This window comes from Haliaeetus albicilla, chromosome 9 (genome assembly GCF_947461875.1).
Source record: "Haliaeetus albicilla chromosome 9, bHalAlb1.1, whole genome shotgun sequence".
NCBI lineage: Eukaryota > Metazoa > Chordata > Aves > Accipitriformes > Accipitridae > Haliaeetus > Haliaeetus albicilla.
This window is the reverse complement of record NC_091491.1, coordinates 38,434,899-38,454,841: the sequence shown is the minus strand read 5'-3', so window position 1 is coordinate 38,454,841 and position 19,943 is coordinate 38,434,899. Positions and strand designations below refer to the sequence as shown.

The 19,943-nt window shown below is 50.6% G+C and overlaps 1 protein-coding gene across 4 annotated transcripts in view; it reads right to left on the bottom strand.

Moving 5' to 3' along the window:
- Nucleotides 1-2,638: 2,638 nt before the first annotated feature.
- Nucleotides 2,639-19,943, bottom strand: part of SLC7A14 (solute carrier family 7 member 14) — a 35,530-nt gene continuing 18,225 nt past the window's right edge. For all 4 annotated transcript variants that reach the window (XM_069792738.1, XM_069792735.1, XM_069792736.1 and 1 more), the window contains exons 3-8: nucleotides 15,022-15,258; nucleotides 14,036-14,253; nucleotides 11,955-12,101; nucleotides 10,741-10,949; nucleotides 9,308-10,185; nucleotides 2,639-6,820 (exon numbers count right to left, since the gene is read on the bottom strand). In XM_069792738.1, the coding sequence (XP_069648839.1) occupies nucleotides 6,498-6,820; nucleotides 9,308-10,185; nucleotides 10,741-10,949; nucleotides 11,955-12,101; nucleotides 14,036-14,253; nucleotides 15,022-15,258 (2,012 nt within the window). In that variant the 3' untranslated portion in view covers nucleotides 2,639-6,497. The remainder of the gene's footprint in view (nucleotides 6,821-9,307; nucleotides 10,186-10,740; nucleotides 10,950-11,954; nucleotides 12,102-14,035; nucleotides 14,254-15,021; nucleotides 15,259-19,943) is intronic.

Below are 19,943 nucleotides of genomic sequence, written 5' to 3'. Positions count from 1 at the left end.
GAAGATTATAATTTTTTTTTTATAGCAGTTCAGGATGAGAGCTTGTGCTGTGCTGTGGAATTAAGTGGGCCTTTTGTTTTTTGGGGGAATATTTAAAATATGAGCTATCTTCCTACAGGGTACTGACCGCTGTCTAATCCATTTGTTTTTCAACGTTTCCGATAGCAGCTTGCACCAGTGGTACCGACTTGTGGTACTTTTCATATTGGGGAGACTTAGAAACCTACTGAGGCGGTGGAGATTTACCCCCAGCACTGCTTGGGTGTGCTGAAGTTGAGAAGTCATGCTGCTGGAAGTGCTTTCAACTAAAATAAGAGTCTGATCTGGGGTCATCGCTCTGATTAAAACTGTGTAAGATCACGATCTATCTCTGTCCTTACCAGAGCCTGTAGCAATTTAATTACGTTGATACAAAACCCCATCTGTTCCCGGAGATGTTAACTCAGTTCAAATAATTTGTGTGAGTCAGGCTTCAGGAGCAGGAGAAGAGGAATAGCTGCTCTTCAGGAATGAATGCAGGGAAGAGCCCAGGTGTTGGTTGTGGGAAGAGAGGGGATTGAGCAAGCAGAGGAGAGGACCAGCCAGATTGTTTGGGGTGAGGGAGAGGAATTTGAAAACAAGGCTGCTCGTCAAGCCTTGGTGGATCAGGGACTGTCCTTTCCTCTCGGTCTACTTTCAGTTGGAGAAGCCAAACTGGGCGACGCAGCCACGGGCGAGGGCGCTGTACCTCCCACCCCTCGCCTCCTTCCCGTGGGAAACTGAGGCCAGAGCATTTAAAAGGAGTCAAGAGGAGGACTCCTGTGCTCCACAACCACCCTTTGCCCGCACGGACAAGAGCTAGGCAGCAGCTCTAGCGTCTGCCTTTAAGACCGAGCAGTCTTGAAGGTATCAACTCCGCATCGCTGCCGTCCTATACAATGTACCCGAGGCGAGCAGCGGCGCGGGGGGCCGGCAGCAGGACACTGGTGCCCATTACATCAGAGGCAGGGCACAGGCAGTTGTTGTACGCGCCGGAGAGATGCTATAAGTGCTGCCATTGATGTGCGGGTGCCACGGGCGAAGGGACGGCGCACAGACGTGCCAGCTTGTGCAGGCTGACCACGGGGGGATTGTGGATTGTACGCCGCTGCCCGTGGCTTCAACCCAGCCGACGGCTCGGCCGGTTAACCCCGGGGACCGATGGAGGCGTGGGAGATCTCAGAGCAGAAAGCTGCTGGAACGCTGCCCCGCAAACGGCCCTGGAGTGAACCGGGAGGGAAAAGCACGGGAAAAACTCTCTGAGATGCTCGAGGGTGTTTTTTGGCAAGGTGTTGGTGTTGCCAGAGGGGCTCGGGTAGCAGTGCGTGACCGACGAGGAACGAGCTTATGGGGTTTTTTGCTGCCCACACCATTGGGCTGCAACTTGACATCTTCAGGCACGTGGGGCTGGGGAGCCTCAGCAGAAGCTGGTGCTGGGGTTCTGCTCACCCTGCCCACGGTTACAGGTTATTGGCAGCTGATCCCAAATCCGAGGCTTAAAAGGCCCTGGGCAAGCTGCTCGGAGGAAGGAAGAAGCTTTATTTTGGGGAAGGGAAGAAAAATCCAAACAAAGCAAAACAAGTCCGGAGCAGTCGCAGGGAAACCGGACATCTGCAACCGTGGGATGCGAGGACATGGGGCCAAGTATGGGACAGGATATTAGTGCTGGCATTGCAGAGGGGAAGGGTTTGGAAGAAGCACAAAGAACATTAAACTTTTCTAGTTTTTTTAAAGGATCAAAGCTGAAATACCTGCTTTGTGCCCTCCCAAAACACCCTGCTCCCCTGTGGGGTTCTTCCAGGCTGGTCTGGCTGCAGCGCTGTTGGCTCTTGAAGGCTTTTGGTGCTCATTTGCTGACCTGAAGCCTGAAAATAGAGTCAAACATAATTCTCCTGAATGGAAAAACTGCTCCACGCCGTGCCTAATATGATCTGTGGAGTGGTGGGTGTGAGCTCCGGTGGTCACCCCAATGTGAAGGTGGTGGTCCCCGATGCCCCAGTGGAGCCCTCCCCAGCTCCACCAGGACCAGCTATAGCTCCCCATCACGGGGAGGGCACCTGGCAGCCTCCCCATTCCCCAAATAAGAGGACAGAGCCCATGGTGGGGACACCAGTACAGGGGGGTGATGGTGCTGTGACACCCCAGTTAAGGTGGGTGCTGGCAGCACCACGAGCAGACGGGAAGACGTTGGCACTCCCCGGGGCTTCGCACTGCAATAGTCAACCTGCAGTCATTTGCTTTAGGGTTTTTTTTTGTTTTGTTTTGTTTTGTTTTTCTATTATTGTGTAAACTGATAACCATTTTTATTTTTCACAAGAGTGCAAGTAAATACCAAAGTCAGCCTACTGAAATGGATCTTCTACAAAGGAATTTAGAAGCACTTAAGGCAAGACTTGTTCATCTCTAGCTTCAGTTTAGCATTGAAAAAATATCAGACCTTCAGGTACTGATTGGCTTAACAAAATTTATATGGGTAATTTTTTTATTTTTATTTTTTGGTTTAGTCTTTCATTTAAAAGATTTACATTACTATGGGAACCGATGCTAAGACACATTTGTCTCTGGCTTTCTTTAAAAATCCATTAGTTCCTGTTTGATTTTTAAATGTAAAGGCACACAATAAAGCTTTATGCATTTATTAAAATATACAGATTTTGGTAAATTTAGGGTTTTTTTCTTAGTATCTTGATAATATATATATAATATATATAGTTGTCAACAACACAATCATCTGAAAATAAAAATCACTCCATAACATATCTGCATATTTTTTTCTTTCTCGTGACACACTACAAGATCCCATTGTACAATGCACCAATGGGCTTTTGGAAACCACAAAAAAAAAAAAAAAATTAATAGAACAAACTTTTTTTAACAAATACACCAATTTCATACCAGAACTGCAGAGAATTTTTACACCAGAAAGTACCATCTGCAAAAAAAGCAAGATATACATCAGAAAGACCAAACAAAATGAAGTGAAGATCATTTACAAGCTGGATTTACAACATCCCATGTCATTTGGGGTGTGATTTCTCTGCCGTGTGGAGGATGCTGGCGTGCTGGGCCTCGTACCGAGCGGTCATAACTGTGCGGAGTGAATTTGTGGAGGGACTGAGATCTTATAGAGTCGGTCTGGAAGATTTGAGGTATTTATTCTCCGTCTGTAGCATGCATTGGGCCCCCCCAGGGTGTGTCCCCCACGGAGGACAGTCAGGCGTGGGGGGGCTGTGTGTCTCACCGGTGGTGGGAACGGGATGGTACCGCTCTGCCTGTGTCCTCCTGATGGGTCAGGGGTGTGAGAACCTCCCCGAGGACCCCCAGGGGGAAAGGCTGGAATTTAGGGTTACGGCAAAACAAGCACTTGCACCTCCTCCCAGCATCCGAAACCACCCCCGGGGCCAGTGGTGCCCAGAGGCGATGGACATGGCTGAAAATTTTGGCCTTCGCAGCTTTTGCTTGCCCCCATTGAAGAACCCAACACCTGCTACAAGGGAAAACACGCGAGCTCCCAAACGGAGGTTGGACCCGCGTGTCCCCCAGGCACCGCTGCCCGGAGCAGGGTGGGGGAACCCTGGCTGCAAACCGGCCTCTCTCCAGCCGCTCGGTCACGGGCAAACCCAGGTAAGACCCAACCTTGCGGCTCGGCCGCCTTCTCCTTACACACCTTCGTTAGGTGGGATGTGATGGGCTTGGGAGGAGGGTACGGCTCCCACCCGCCCTGACACGGTGAGGGCTGACGGCAGCCCGTCCGCATCAGACGGTGCCGTGGCATTAAATGCTGTTTCCCGGTGGTCCCCGGGACATGGTGAAGACATCCTGCGCCGGTCCTTCCCCGGGAAGGGGAAGGAGGATGGGTGACCGGGAGCAAGAGCAGCCCAAGGTCTTCACTCAATGCATGGATCCAATGGAGGGGTTCCTACGGATGCCAAACAGCAAGGGATCAAGCCCTCGTCAAATAGGGCATGACTAGAGCGGACAGGACGGCAGACACTGGTACTGGTAACTGCTCTGTAGCGAGAGATTAAGGCTGCAAAAGGAATAATAGGCTTTGATTCGACAGGGTACTTGGGCATGAGTTTGCGGTTCGGCAGACGCCTAAATACCACGCGGAAGCAGGACGAAGACGACTACCTCGGATGTGGTACAAGAGCTGGTAGGAAAATAGCATCAGTCTTTCTCCCTGAAAATGTAAAGCCAGACCTGCGAGGTGCCATCTCTCTTGGGTACTTCTAAGGCATCGAGGATGAGAGCAGCCAAGCGCGAGTGAGAGGTGACCTTTGCGAGAGGTGCTCAGCACCGCCCGGAAGGTTTCCCGAGCTGGCCCGTGAGGGGTGCGCACATTGCAAACAGCTTTTCGGTGGGACACGCTCGGGATTTCTGCTTGTAAAAGCATGGTGGGGCGGGCAGCGGGAGAGGATGCCAGAGCGAAGCTTACAGGTCCTTTTGCCAAATCCTCGCTCCCATCCTGAAGCCCTCGCAGAGGCCAAACTTCCCTTGGCTTGCCCGGGGCGTTCTGGTTTAAGATCTGCAGAATCGCATGCTCTTCTCCACTGGGAAAAGGACTGTAGTTTGTGACTGTTTGGGACAGGAGCTGCAGGGAAACTTCTGCAGTCATGGGCAGAGCCTCTCCATCGAGCCCTTGAGCCCCAGGAGCGATGGGGACAGGCGTGGGTCCAGGCACCCTCTGCACCCAGCAGCCCACTTGCCCACAGAGGGTGCCAGGCAGGCTCTGCGCTGTGTTTCAGGGGGGCTGAGCCTCATCCAGCGAACCAAAGTGTTAGTGGTTCTCAGCATCACATGTTGGAAATCCTGCCTTGTGCCCCTGTCGATGTTAAATAGTCCCCTGGGATGCCAGCAGCAGCCCCTGGTACTGGAAGTGGGTCTGCGCTGCTCCAGAGGAGCCCTGGGGATGGATCCGGCCACAGCCTTTGGCAGCCAGGAGGAGGACGGGTGTCGCTGTCTGATGGGGTGCTTCCTCGGTTATTATTTATTCAAAAAGACATTCCTCTGTTGCAGTGTGTTAAACTAAGCATGGTGGTGATGGGCTCCAGAACTGGACCTGCTGCTAATTGCTGACTCAGCAGTGCCGCTGCCACCTGTGCTGGGGGAGACGGTGCTCGCGACCAAACCCCATCACCGCCGACGGTGCTGCGGGAACGCTGGCGGCAGCGAACCTGATGGCACTGCTGGGCGTCATGGCCATGCTCGGGCCATACCGGAGGATTTAACTATGAACAACATCCACCTGCTGACCAACTCTGCCCTGCCAGCCACCAGCTCTGTTTGGTTTCAAATTGAAATATGGACACTTATAGAACGAGCAGCATTTCGGTGTTTTTTTCATACAGTGGCCACCAAGCCAGGGTCAGAAACAGAGAAAATGGTACAAGGTGGAGACGGCAGCAGGGAGGGAGATTTCAGCAGCCAAGTCATCTCCGCTTACCATGTGTGGCCCAGCCCTGCCAAGACATGGCTGACCCACGGACGTCGCTATTTGCGGGGGCACGGACACGTCCCTGAAGCACTGAGGCCAGAGCGAGCGCTGAAATGTGCCCACCGCGGTGAGGGAATTACGGCGCAGTCATTTTTGTAAAAGACACAATGTGGTGGAAACAGCACCCAGCCTCAGACCGGTGATGCTCAGAGAAATGGTGTGTGGTCCTCGTCGACCATTCGCACAAGGTGGGTTGAGCCAAGAGCGGGTCACAGCCCTCGCTGTGACCAGAAATGGGACCAGGGTCCCAACAGCAGATTCGGGATGTTTGGCTGTGCTGGGACTTCAAGGTTTGATTGAGACACGGAGTAATTTTGAATCACAGTATTTGGGACGCTTGGATTTGGGGTGTGGGGATGGACACAGGGGTAGCACTGCTGCGTGCACCAAGTGCCTTTGTGCCAGAATGGGCCATGGAAATGCTGTGTGATGGGACCAACATTCCTGGATCCACCTCTGAGCTACTTCCTTGAAAGGGCTTTGTCCATCTCCATTTCATACCTACCCACCCGTCTGTCCCTCTGGCTCAGCTATTACTTCTGGGTGGTTCAAAGAAAAAAAACACACGTGCTAAGAAAGTGCCAAAAATGTAAGAGTGACATCTCACTGCTGCAGCCATCGGGTGGACATTCCCCAGGGACAACTCATCTTGTCCCCTCACGGGGCTCCTTCTACCTCTCAATGCCCTCCCAGTTTGGCACATCTCTCACTCCACCGCCTCCACCAGTGCGGCTGGTGCCGGGAGATCAACCGGTGCCGGAGGATCAGCTGGCATTCACCAGAACGAGACCCGACCGGTGGAGCCGGGACGGGCCACGAGTGTGTTTGGTTCAGGGTCAACGGCAATTGCGGAGCATGTCCCGAGGACCGGAGGGGAGCGGGGTGGTGGTGGAGGACCCGGGGAGGATGGGACAGGATGGGGGGGAGCCACGGGGACCCTTCCTCATCGGCTGGGCGGCACGACACCCTGCTGCCCGCCCCGCTACTCGGGCGAGTAGTCCAACTCGTCGTTGGCGATGAGAGCCTCCGACGGCGGTTTGTGCCTGCCTTTGCTTTTCGACTTGCTACTTGTCCGATGGCTTTCCTTTGCTCCTGCCATTTGCTGGTATGAGAAGCTCTTGTCCTCAGAGGGACCCCAGCCCGGGTAGCCCTCGCCCTCAGCGGCATAGGAGAAGCTGTCGTCCACGGAGAAGGGGTCGACGTCCACGTCGTAGCGCTGGTAGGTGCTCTGGTGGAGGGCCTCCTCCCGGGCGCTGATCTCCAGCGTGCTGTTCCACATCCCGTAGCCAAAGTAGATAAGCAGACCTGCGGCGGGCGAGAGGGAGAAGGCTGGACCCCAGCCACCTGCACCGGCCCCGCGCCCCTAGATAAAACATCACTATAATGCCAGGACCCAAAATGGCACCTCTCCCCCAAAAACCACATCAGGGGTGGGTTAGAGATCCAGCCCAGCTCCCCACCAGCCTCCTCCCACCCAGTGCCAGGCTGGCTCTAGCTGATGGGGGTTAAGCATAAGTAAATATACCTATATTTTTTAAGCTAGCATATGTTGTACCTGATATCTGCTCTTCGAAGCTGTCGGATTTGTGTTTTCGGGCTGCCAGCTGTGACCTGAGGGCTGTACATTTTAAACATCAGCTGGGATCGCTGCTGGCCACGTGATTGTGCCATCTGCAGCGTGGTGGGACAGCAGCTCCCAGCAGACGTGTGGAGGCTCCCAAGTGCCAAAAACCCGCATCTCTACCCTGTTACCCTCCCGGCTACCCTTTTCTCTCTGGAGTTTTCTCATGCTCTCTGTCTCTCTCCTGCTGGTGCTCACAGCCACATATGCCCTAGGGTTGTCAGGATGAGCGTATCTGGCATTAAACCAACTCTGAAATCCTGTCCTTATCCCCTCAGGACTTTCATGTCATCTTCTCCCTCTAGCCCTACCTGATTTCACCTTCCCGCACCAATGCTTTCCCCAGAAGCAAATGTACCTGGAGGTCTAATTTCTTGTAGATCCTGGGATTAACCTACCCCAGACATGTGCACAGAGAACCCAGAATTCTCCACATGCTGTGGACTGGCCACGGAGGACTGCTTGTGAGGTTAAATCCAGAGTCTGTGTGGCAGGACCACACACCTCTGCCAGAAAAACAAATAGGATGTGCCTCCTCCCAACAGGCAAGCAGCCATGGATGGGTCTGGTGAAGTCCATCGCACCTTAATGGAGTGGCTTAATTGACTCGTTGCCATCGCTGGCAGCTGAAGAGGTATTAGATGTACCCACCGGGGAAAGTATTTAATCACAGCGGATTAAATTGATGCTTGGGAGTCATCTTTGCTTCCAGGTAGAAAGGCATGCCCTGGATTTGCAGCTTCACCTATTGCCTTTGAGGGCCAAAAAAGTGCCGAGCATGTCTTCTCCAGCCCAAAAAGTGCAGGTAACAGCTACTGCCCAATGGCTTGGCTTGGGGTTAGGGGACTCTCAGAGATGGAGCTTTGCTATGGGACCTCAGTCGTGCAGGACTGACTCAGGATAACCGCAGTCCTCACCCCAAAGCCAAAGAGGGAATGGCAAAATGGAGCAAAAATGTGGTAGCAGCCTCCACCCAAAGGGTGGAAACCACGAGACTGCTCTAAACTCTCTGAGACACCAGAGGGAGATCCAAGGTCTGTTCATGTCATCTCCTAGCTCTGCCAACTGAGCTCAAACATCTACAAATGTCAGGAGGCACCTGCGAAAAGCACGAAGGCTGGTGAGCTCGGTGTGGAGGCCTGTGCCTGCCCACCCCTCCTCCAGGAGGGGCAATTCCTGCCTTTATGGAAGGTGGCACCTGACTATGACCTTTGCATCAATCCTCATTCTCTTTCCCCACCACTTTCCCCCTCTCAACCCAGGACCCTGAACCCTGCTCCCAAAGGAGAGGGCTGCTGGTGGGATGCTTGGCCAGGGATGGTCCTTTTGGGTGCTGGCAGCATGCTCAGGGTCTGTTGTCTGCAACTTGGGTTCCTGTGGGCTGCTACAATACATATGTTTACCCATAGGGTTATTATTTCTCTGTAAAGAGTCCTTGGCTCTGATATTGTCGTGTTGCTTCGGTTCTCTCTAGTCCAGGATTGGGAGGCTTCAGGAGGAGCAATGAGAGCTGCTCTTTTTCTCCTGGGTTTGTGGAGTAAGTGGGTTGCAATGTAAAGCAGGGGAAACTATGGACATGCCAGGCTCCTGGCTATGGGCCAGAAAGCCTAAATTTGGCAAAAAAAGGTCCACAACAGAACTTGTGAGTCCTGAGATCCCCCTGCCACAAAGTTAAGGACTTAGACCAAGAAAAGGAGATACAGTCCACAGATCCCTTGGCTCTGTCTCTGCCAGGGCTGTTAGGGTTGGGCAGCTCTGGGTTTTGGAAACAGAGTGCTGAGATTTTGGTGTGGGCTGCTGAACAGCTCAAGTAGGTGAAATAGCAAGAAAGCAGGCAGATTTCTGTAGGAAACCTGCCTCCGAGGCAATTTCCAGAACCCACCTACTTTGCATCAAAAGGCTCATCAAAATAGTCACCTTTGCATGGAGCAGTTTACTTCCATCAAACTGACATTTTCTGAAGGTGTCACTTTCCATTTAGCTGTGATTCGGGGGCTTGATAAACCGAGGTTTCTAAGAACTTCAGGATGACAAGGGCCAAATGCAAAGGACTGGGTATGTCCCAGCTGAAGAAGCATCAGCCTAAGCTTTCTAATTAAAGGAAGTTATTATTAACATCCTTTCAAAAGCATGTCAGTTAAAAAATTAGAATAAATGAATCTGGGACTCACCCACAAAACACCAGACGGCAAATCGGATCCATGTGACCGTGGAGAGCTTCAGCATGAGATAGATATTCACCAGCATAGCAAAGGCAGGGACGAAGGGGAGACAAGGTGCCATGTAGGGCAGCTTCTTGGGGTTTTCTGGCTGCTGCAAGATCACAAACACCAGCACGACAATGAGCAGGATCATCAGCACAACGAGGAGGACAGCCCACCAGCTCTGCTCGTAGATGTAGTCTGCCCCAAAAATGATGAAGGAGCAGAAGATGAACATCAGGACGAAGAGGAGGAGCACGCAGGTGGTGACTGTGTGGCCGGTGGCTGCCGTGGGGCGGTCCATTTTCCCCGGCAGTCCGAGGTGGATCCTCATGGTGTAGTAGCGAGGGCCAATCAACTTCTTCAGCTTGATGAGGTAGATGTTCTCAGACTCATCTGCCTCTATCCCCGAGGTCATGTCAACCGTGCCATAATTGGGGTGATTCACGTTGTAGGTGGATTTATCAGATTTCCCAATTAGCATCTCGTTATCCCCCAGCGACGGCAGATTTTTTGCCCCGCACGTGTTGGTCGGTGGGCCAGCGAACTCTTCTCCTTCGCTCCCTGGGGAGCAAGCTTCCTTCTCGCAGTCGGCCAGGATGCCCTCCTTCTTCTTGGTGTGCTCCTCGGAGAGGAATTTGACAAAGCCATCGATGTCGCTCTCGGGCTGGTATCGGAGGAGCAGGACACAGACGGAGACCAACGTGTAGGCGAGCAGTGTGCCGATGGACATCATTTCTATCAGGTCCCTCAGGCTGACCAGCAAGGAGAGCAGTGCTGCAAGGAATCCGGAGACGATACAAGCCACTATGGGTGTTTCCGTGTAAGAACTGATGTGGGACAAAAATCTGGAGTGCGAAACAGTTGCGGAAGGTTAAAATTGCAGATGGCAGTGGTTCCCTGTTGTAGTAACTCTTACTCAGCTGAAGGGGCCAGGGTCAGAGCTGTGATCCCTTCAGCTCTTGTTGCTTTTTGGTGCTTAGGCTCCAGACAGCCAGGGACTGGAAATACTACTGAGACTGGATCTGGAGTTAGATCTAGGTCTAACCAGCTCTGAAATGGGCATTTGGACACTTGCAAATAAGTGCCAAGATTTTATGTGTATAAGCTGCTCTCCTTTGCAAGTAACTCTTGAATTAAATGCTCATCCTCCCATAAGCTGAATCTCTAGCTACCAGCACCAAATAAGAAACTTTTGCATAGATACGTCCTGATTTTTTTTCCCCAGGATTTTGTTTTGGTGGGCACGCTGTTCTGCAAGCACCGAGTCTGTGCATGCCTGCTGCTCCCTGCAGTGATGGCAGTGGGCTGTCAGGGTGCAGGACAGTCCCCGTCCCTCCCAGCACACTTCCCCTCTGGGTCCCAAGGAGGAAAAAATAAATGCCAGCATGGGCACGACTGACCTGAAGAGCAGCCCGTCACCAGCCATGGCGTAAATGACTCTCGGCATTGGGAAGAGGGAGCCCAGCAAGCTGACGGTCAGGCCAGCCACGGACCCAATGGCAACGATGAACTTGGCTGCGTAGAAGCCATGGACCACAAACATTTCCATCAGCGGGGACTCGGTGTCGATGGCATCGTAGGGCACCATCAGTGTGAGGATGATGCTCACCTGGGGAAGGCGAGAGGAACAAGACGTGGGTGTTAGCTGGGGACTCACAGGGAACAGGGGCTGCTTCTCAAGGGTGGAAAGCCAAAAAATGTCAAGTCTGATTGGGATTATATCCCTATGTCCCCTGTGGGGGGGGTGTAAAATGCTAGATGGAAGGCCTCCGAAGGCAACACCTTGACCCTTACTGCAGCGGTGATGCAGGAGGCTGGTGGGACTGAGTGGGGTTAGTAACACTCACATTGGTCATGTTCCTGTGTGGGGACAGTGCTGCCCGAGTTACGCACTCCCCATGGGACAGACCCAAAATCCAAGATAACGTTGCCTGGGGCAACACTCTGACCCTATTTGAGCCAAAGAGAAATTGGTTTCGAGGGAAGCCCACCATGCTGCAGGAGAGGCAGTGGGTGAGTTTCTTTGAGATGAAGAGAACAATATTTTTTTCTCCTTTGTGACTGAGTTTTGCTCTTCTGCAGGGAAAATCTGTGAGTACAGACGTGCATTTATTGGGGTGCAGAGCAACTGGATATCTTTCACATGGCCATCCCTGCCCATCCTCCCCCTCACTTGGACCCTCTCCCATATCTCCGGCAGAAGCAGTGCTGCTTTTCCCAAAACCATGGAGAAAGGCTGCTGCAACACTGCCGCTCCTTTTGTTTTGCTGCATTTTTGGATGCAAAAATAGCTGCGGATGGGGATGAAGTGTGAGGAAAACGGCCGCCACCATCTCCCTGCAGCCGGCAGAGGGATCTCGGCAGGGTGACGGGAGCCTGGGGACAAACCAGGCTGGAGCCTCGGCAGGACACCACGGTCACGTGGAAACACAGCTGATGTCTCCGTTCTCACCCAAGAAAGGGCCCTTGTCTGAGGGTCAGACTGGCACCCTGGCTCATGGGGAGGGGAGCCGCGCAGATGCCCAGAAGGGACATATTTTTTTATATATATATATATATATTTATGCATACATATATATTTATGTACATTTATGTATGTATAGCTAGTACTTACAGACACGTATGCTGTCAAGCATGTGACGAGAGAGGCCGTGATGGCGTAGGGGATGGAGGTGTTGGGACTCTTCGCTTCTTCTCCTGTGGTAGCAATGATGTCGAAGCCGATGAAGGCATAGAAACACGTCGCAGCCCCTTTGAGCACCTGCGCGGAGGATCGAGCATCTGAGTGCGAGGCACCCAACCAGGGAGAGGGAACTGGGCGAAAATGAAGGAGCCCAGTTCTGCCTTGGCTGAGCTAAAGGGTGAGTGGGGGCAGATCAGGGGGTGCACACATAGAGCTGGGCATTCCCATCTGGGGACTGACCCTGGGAGCACCCATAACCCAGTGATGTGGTCTAGGGAAAGGATTTTAATGTGCGGTCCAAGTCACTGGAGGCATCTGCAGCTCGCTTGTGGTGCACCACGAACCTGCGCCCACGCAGTGCTCCAATCTGCTGGGAGATCCTGGCAGCGACAGAGGAGGCAATTAACCAATTTCAGGTTTACTTTCACAATCCTCCACCCCAAATCCGTTTGTATTAGTAGGGATTTGGAACATGTTTACACGTTCTATCTTAGCACGATGTCTCATGTGGCAGCAAGATCTGCTAGCAGAGGAAGCAGAAGAGACCAGCACAGTCAGATGTGCACCGCTTTCCAAACAACCTCTGTTTTGCTTGGAAGCTGCAGGCAGGTTAGGAGCACACGTTGGAGTGCTTGGATGAGGAATTATTTTTACTGTTGAGTTATTTTTTTAATGTGATTTTAAAAAATATACAATATTAGCAAGGACATTTACAGGAAAGAAACGCTGAAGCGGGCTAAAGACTGTGTGGCTGTGAGTGAGCTAATTTGCAGTTGTAAAACCCTCGCGTACATCTAGCTAGCTAGCTGGTACCACGTGTCTGTCACACCTCTGTCACCTCAGCTGTCTAGTGGTGGAGCACACAGTAAAACTCACCTCTTTCAGGGGACTACCTGTAATTACCTTTTTAAAGTATCCCCTATGCTCCTGGTGATCTCATGCTTGTGCTGCCATGGATTTACTTTTACAAACAATTTGGGAGAGAAACAACCCGCTGAAAATGATGGGAAGACCCTATCAGGTTTGGTATCTCTTGTGTATGTATCTTTTAAAACTATGGGGTTGTGCCAGGAGATATTTGGTGAGTTGAATTGGAGCAAACCAGCTGTTTTCTATTTTCTCTTTTTCGTTCCTATTGTATGGCATAAAAAACCAAGCACGATCCAGAGGTAAATATGACATCTGCTCTCAAATGGGCCTCAGTGCTCTTCTCCTCGCTGTTGTTCTCTGGCAGAGAGGTATTGATTTACTGAAGGGAGGTGCAGGGACCGTATGGCAGCTTGGGACCTTTTCAATAATCAAGATTCTTAGTTTACTTTACTTTCTTGCTTATTTTTCTGCACAAAACCCTGATGGAGTTGAGCAGTAAATCTGAGAAATTATCTTGGGTTTAGGCCAGCTAAGATATTTTCAGTCCCTGTTCATCCTTGGATAAAAACCAGTGCAAGCAAGCTAAAAAAGCCAAATATGTCCAAATTCGCAGTAAGCTTTGAGGGAACATCCATAAAATAAGTACTGGCAGGTGGCATTATGAAGTGCTCAAAACAAATGCTTGAGAACATTGTTGTTGAAAACCAGCCAACACAAGTATCTCCCCCCCCGCAGAGGCTGAGCCAGCTCCTCCCAAGCGCCCTGTCTCGGACAGCCACTGTATTTTCATTTTGCTCCATTGCCTGGCAATTAGTGGCATTTCCTGGTGTATACTTTCACATGGGGTTTGGCTCTCCAGAACGACATTTTGGAAAAGTTCTGGCTTTATTCTAAGAGGTGGCAGGAGATACGAGCAGAGCATTGCTGTACCGTTTGGGTTTGGCGGGGCGAGGAGGTCTGGATCCAAGCCTGCGGCGGTGGAAGTTGGAGGTCCCCGGCCAAAGTATAGGTGGGTTTGGCGGGGTTGAGATTTGGAGAGTGCAGTGGAAGTGGGGTACGCATACCACGAGCAAAGCTGAGCTTGTGGCGGGTGGGTGGCCCCACTTGGGTGCTGCGTGTTCCTCCGTGCGCCCAGGACTTACCCCCGGCCATCCAAACGGCAGGAATTGCCCTTCAGACCAGTTGTCACCTTTGACGTAGAAGAGACCAGCAATCATGATGAAGATCCAGACTGCCAGGTTAATGACGTTGAGCACGTTGTTCAGCCCCACCGAATTCTTCACCCCCATGGCCACGATGATGGTGACAATGACAGCAATGACCAGAGCAAGAAGGTCAGGGTACGACTCCTCTCCTTTCCCTGGGTAAAAGAAAAGAGTTGTGTAACTCTCCATCCACAGCTGTGGACAACATCTCCAGAAACTCTGTGGGGGCTTTTCAGACCCTGAGGCTTTGCAGAACTCCTTGGTCTCATTGCAAACATGGTCTCCAGATGCCCCTGCCTTCGCTAGCTGAAGATGTTTTATTAAGGTGATCAATCTTGATACCTCAAGACGCTGTTAGGAGTTTCAGGAGGGCAGCAAACAAATGATCAGGTTCCAGTTTGCATAACATGTATCTGCCAAATACTAATTAAACATCAATCAAACGTTAAGTTTTCATAACAGGTACAGGACAGCTAGCTGTTTTACTTACTGGTAGGAACTATGCACTGTTGCTGGAAGTGCTGGTCACACAGAACCACCACAGCCCTGAGTTTCTCCATGGCAATACTGCAGACACCAGCTTGTACCCTCTAACGAGGCTCCGCCAGTGCCTTAACGGGACCGAGCGGAGTGCCTGCACTGGGTGAAGTGCTCCTGTGCTGTTGTTAGCCTCTGACATTCAACTAATTTTTCTGAGTGCTTATTCTGCTAAATGTCAGCTCATCCCAAAGGGGCTCAAAACATCGTGTATCCCCCCCAACCCCCGAAACCCGTCTGTGAACCAGACTGCAAAGGCAAAGTACCAGAGGCAGACGGATGGTAAATAATGAATGAAGCCTAACATCCATGTCTGACTTCTGATGAGCTTCCAATTACTTTTCAGGCCCTAATTAATGCAGGTAGCAATGCACGGCGTGACGCACCTAGTCCGTTCAACGTCCCGACGCTGTTGATCATCCATCGGCTGATGGTGTGGTTGGCCAGCGAGTCGAACATGCTGCTGAGGGCACTGGCGCCGGCGGCCGTGCCGATCAGGTATTCCAGGATGAGGTTCCAGCCGATAAAGAACGCCACGAATTCCCCCACCGTCACGTAGCTGTAGGTGTAAGCAGAGCCCGTGGTCTTGGGGACCCGCACGCCAAACTCAGCGTAGCAAACGCCTGTTTAGAAAAATACGAAGTGACATAAGGAAAATGTGCTTGGAAAAGCAAAAAAGTAAAACTGTCTTCGTCCCAACTGTCTGTAGGTGTCAGGAGGTGCCCAGGGCTGTAGTCAGCACCAGGAGCCCAGAGACATCGCAGGGGGCCATGGTGACCTTCCCTCCCTCCCCAATTGCTTGGCTGAAAAAGCAGCCCATTTTCCCGTTAAAATCAAGATGTGAGGGACTTTTTTTTTTTTTTTGAGGATACACAGTTCAAACTAGCCAAACCTTTATAGCCCACTGTAGAATAGCCTTCTCACAGGCTATCATGTGTGCCTCTGATATGGGATCCTCCAGCATGGCCAACTGCAGCCCCCACAGACACAAAACCAAAGCTGGGGGGGGAATTCATGCAGAGGGAGCAGAACTGGGCAGCGCTGGTAGTGCGGTCCTCGGAGCCCTGTTTGCCTGCAGTAGCTTTGAAGGTGATAGATACCTCTTCTTCCCCATCCAACAGCAACACCATAATATGATTTTTGCCATTTTTCCTGGGATTTTATCAAATGTTTTATTTGTGGTATCAATATTCTGACAAGCTCCCAGCACTTTTGGCTGCAGAAACCATCATAGCCCTGGGGTTTGCCAGGAAAAGCTGGTTACATTGAGACCTGCCAGAGACAGTGTTTGGGTTTCTCCAAAGCACTGTGGGGCACAAAGAGGTCAGGGATGGTTATAGCTGTTGCATGGGATCCTGGACCAGTGTCACCCAGCCTCATCCTAGAGCAAGATGCCACGGGAGGGCTCACACAAGGCTACAAGTCTCCCTGCCCCAACTGTGCAAACTCCAAATGCCTATCTTGGGTTATAGCTATGCAGATCCAGGCACAAGCACTGCCCTGATCATCCCTTCTGTCATTCGTACTCATGCAAGAGGAGTTTGAAGCCACCTTAGATAGAGAATGTAAGTTATTTTGACCCTTAAAAATGTTACATGTAAGTCTCGTTCTGAAGAATAGTTGCAAAATTGACTTTGTAGAAGAAGAAAAGAAAAGCAAAGAGAAATATTTAACTGGAACCGTTTGGGAAGGGATTTCAATGGACTTTAATACTTTCCAAACTCCTTGTGTACTTACTATGTCAGGATACTTTTCAGTAAAAACCTGACCCTGACACATTGCTGTCTTAAAACAACCATTAGCTTTTATTTAAAAGGAATAGAAGGACTTAGTCATAAATTCCCCAAATATTAGTGTCCTGGTTTCAGCTGGGATAGAGTTAACTGTCTTCCTAGTAGCTGGTACAGTGCTGTGTTTTGAGTTCAGTATGTGAAGAATGTTGATAACACTGATGTTTTCAGTTGTTGCTCAGTAGTGTTTAGACTAGAGTCAAGGATTTTTCAGCTTCTCATGCCCAGCCAGGGCACCTGACCCAAACTGGCCAACGGTGTATTCCATACCATGGGACGTCCCATCTAGTTTAGGAACTGGGAAGTGGGGGGGCAGGGATTCGCCGCTCGGGGACTGGCTGGGTGTCGGTCGGCGGGTGGTGAGCAATTGCCCTGCGCATCATTTGTACATTTCAATCCTTTTATTACTACTGTTGTCATTTTATTAGTGTTATCATTATCATTATTAGTTTCTTCTTTTCTGTTCTATTAAACCGTTCTTATCTCAACCCAGGAGTTTTACTTCTTTTCCTGATTTTCTCCCCCATCCCACTGGATGGGGGGAAGTGAGTGAGCGGCTGCGTGGTGCTTAGTTGCTGGCTGGGGTTAAACCACGACAATTAGTCAGAACAAGCGCTGGAAGTGCGCACTGCATCCCGTGTGTTTAACACTGATTAAGCCCCTGCCCCGAAGACCCCAGTTCAGCTTGCACAGGTTAATGGGTTAGGACCATTATTATCATTGTGTAAACACACAGTAATTATTGAGTTCTTTATCAACTACTATTCTCTATTTAGAAGATAATAATTGCTTCAAATTTGCAATCAGTTCAGTAGAGAGAGAGGAATGAATAATTTATACAAACGTTATGAGGTTGCTGCTCTTGCTGCAAGTGCAGTTTTCACACAGTACAAACAGAATTATTGAATCCCTAAGCTGAATTCGGTGGTGCTTCTTTTCTTGGTGCTGGAGGATTTGTATATTCCATTCACTGTTTAACTTGTATGCACGATGCTGGCAGGGCTTTGCAATGGGACTCTTCAAAACTTGATTTCTGTAAAGCAGGCCCAACTGCAGAAGCAGCGAGACATCCCCATCATCCAGCCCTACAGACAGTCATTATGCAAAGCTGATGAAAAATGCATGCCCTCAGCAAAGCTAAGACATTCACAGATAACTACAGGCCTGAATGATTTATGAAACAGGTACTCTGATGGGGACAAGTATCCAGTTTCTCTCTTCGATGGCCTTAAAAATCATATAATCTTTCTTGGAGGCAGCTCTACTTTTAGCCAATGATAAGATAAAGCCTAAAGAGGATTGTTGTTGATACAGAATGATAATAGCAAAGCAAAGACATTAATATGTTTTAAAATGTTTGAGTTTTCAATTACTCTACTAGGACCCCAAAATAGAAGAGTAACCTTTGACTATGCATTGGGCCCAGCAACATGTTGTGGATATCTGCATTAGGTATCACATACATAAAGAAAAGAAACTATTTTTTATCATAGTATGCAATATCCAGCCTGGGGGATATGCGATGCAAGATCTGCCATCCATCCCTGGCTGCTGGTGGCTGTATTGGGTGGCATTAATCAAATCACTTTGCTTTGCAGTGCTGCAGGTCCTCCATGAGAAATGGGGTTCACAGCACTTCCCTCTCTGCTTAAAAAGGAAGATAATATCATAATTTATTAGGGTGCAGATTTTATCTGGGTGCAGATAATATCATAGGTTATTAGGGTACAGATTTTATCGCACCAATCTCTGCTGCATCAGTAGTGTATTATTATTATTATTATTATTGTAATACAACTGCATAATGAAACTGTGTTACTCAGTTACTCCTCGGCAGCTCCAGCTATTCGGCATCTCATCCCCCAGTACCCAGAGAGATGCAGCTCTCCCAGTGCCCCCGCGCAGCCAGCCTGGCTCTGGGGCTGCAGGCAGAGGCTGGGCACACTCTCCCCACCACGACTCTTTAAATTTGCAGACAGATTTCTTTTTTTCCCCTCAGTCAAGAGTGATTGCAAGTTTCTGCAGAAAACAAACCAACACACTGGTTGTTTGGAAGAGTAGTCGTTTTACAGAAGACCATTTCTTTTCCTTGAATATCAGCTACACTGTGTAAATGGTGTGACAGTCATTACGCTGGTGTAATTATACAGTTATTGACATTATTCAGAAGGACATAACCACAGCTGAGCGGTTTGGTCCATGACATTGTCCCTTCCAAGATCCGCCATTTTTCAGATTTAATTGACCTCTCCATTCCCTGGTTTATCTTGTTTGAGGGTAGGAGGTGAGGCAGCCAGCAGCTTCGCATAGAGCGCCAGCGTACAGGTTAGGTGTTTCTGTGTTAGCAGTAGCTTGGGGTCACACTGGGCAACTTGACCTGCCCAGTGAGGACTTTTTCTGGTGGGTGATGCCTCGGTGGGGCAGGAGGAGGGACCACGAAGTCCCTGTTGGCTTCAGACCCCAAACCCCAGCACTGCAACAGCCGCTGGGCAGCACAACTGGTGCCACGAGGAACTGGTGCAAGCACCGCAGCTCGGTTCACCCTCTTGGCTGCCGCCTTGCTTTTGGCGTGCCAGGGTGGTGGTGGCCGTGGTGTGGATGCTGACCCTCCCGCTGCTGCCTGGCACAAGGCCACGCAGGGACCATGAGACATCCCACAGGGCACTGACACAGTGGGAGTGATGTTTCAGGTGAAACAAGGAGGACGGAGGAGTCTTTCAGCAGTGCTGGAGGTAACACCAATTAATTCCTGCTACCATGCAAGAAATCCAGAGGGACCATCCTTCGTTAACCAAGAGCAGCCAATTTATTGAGGTAGGCAGACAGCAAAATCCTATTTTCAGCAAGCCACTGAGCCTGTCCATTGTGTTTCATGATCACTGTGGGCAGATCTATAAAAGGCAGCTCCATAAAGAAAGCTTCCTTAAAAAAAGGACTCTCATCTCTCCATACCACCCAAGAAGCTCATGATCAGCTTCAGCTGGAGCCCCTCATCCCAGCCCTTGTCCTGCAGCCAGGCAGCACCTGAGGCACATGCTCAGCTCTCCCCTGCTCCGTCATCTGCCACGGCTGTTGCTGAGCCTGCTCCCCCACGGCTACCAGGTAAGAGCATGGCAATGTGTTCCAAAACTTTGTGGCTTGGTGCTTGAAATCCCCATCAAGGGTTGCTGGGGTTGCAGAGCAGCTCCCGTGGGAGAAAGAGTCTCTTCTCGCCTTGCGCAGCCCGATAGCAAAGCCTGTGGGGTTGTGTGGCAGGGAAAACTATCCCACACCAGTAACTATCCTGGGGGATAACCTGACCCTTGCCTGAGCTCGCAATAAGGGGTTTGCACGATGTGATCGGCAAGGTTGTACTGCTTTAGGAAAGGAGACTGCTAAAGGGACAAGCAATGGCTGGTGGAAAAGCTGGTGGAAAAGACTGTGGAGAGGGTAATGGGGCTGGGTAAGATGCAAACTGCTGATTTTTGCCAAGAAGGGGCTTTGGTTAGGCACAGGGGTGAGTGTGGGGAATCCTGGCG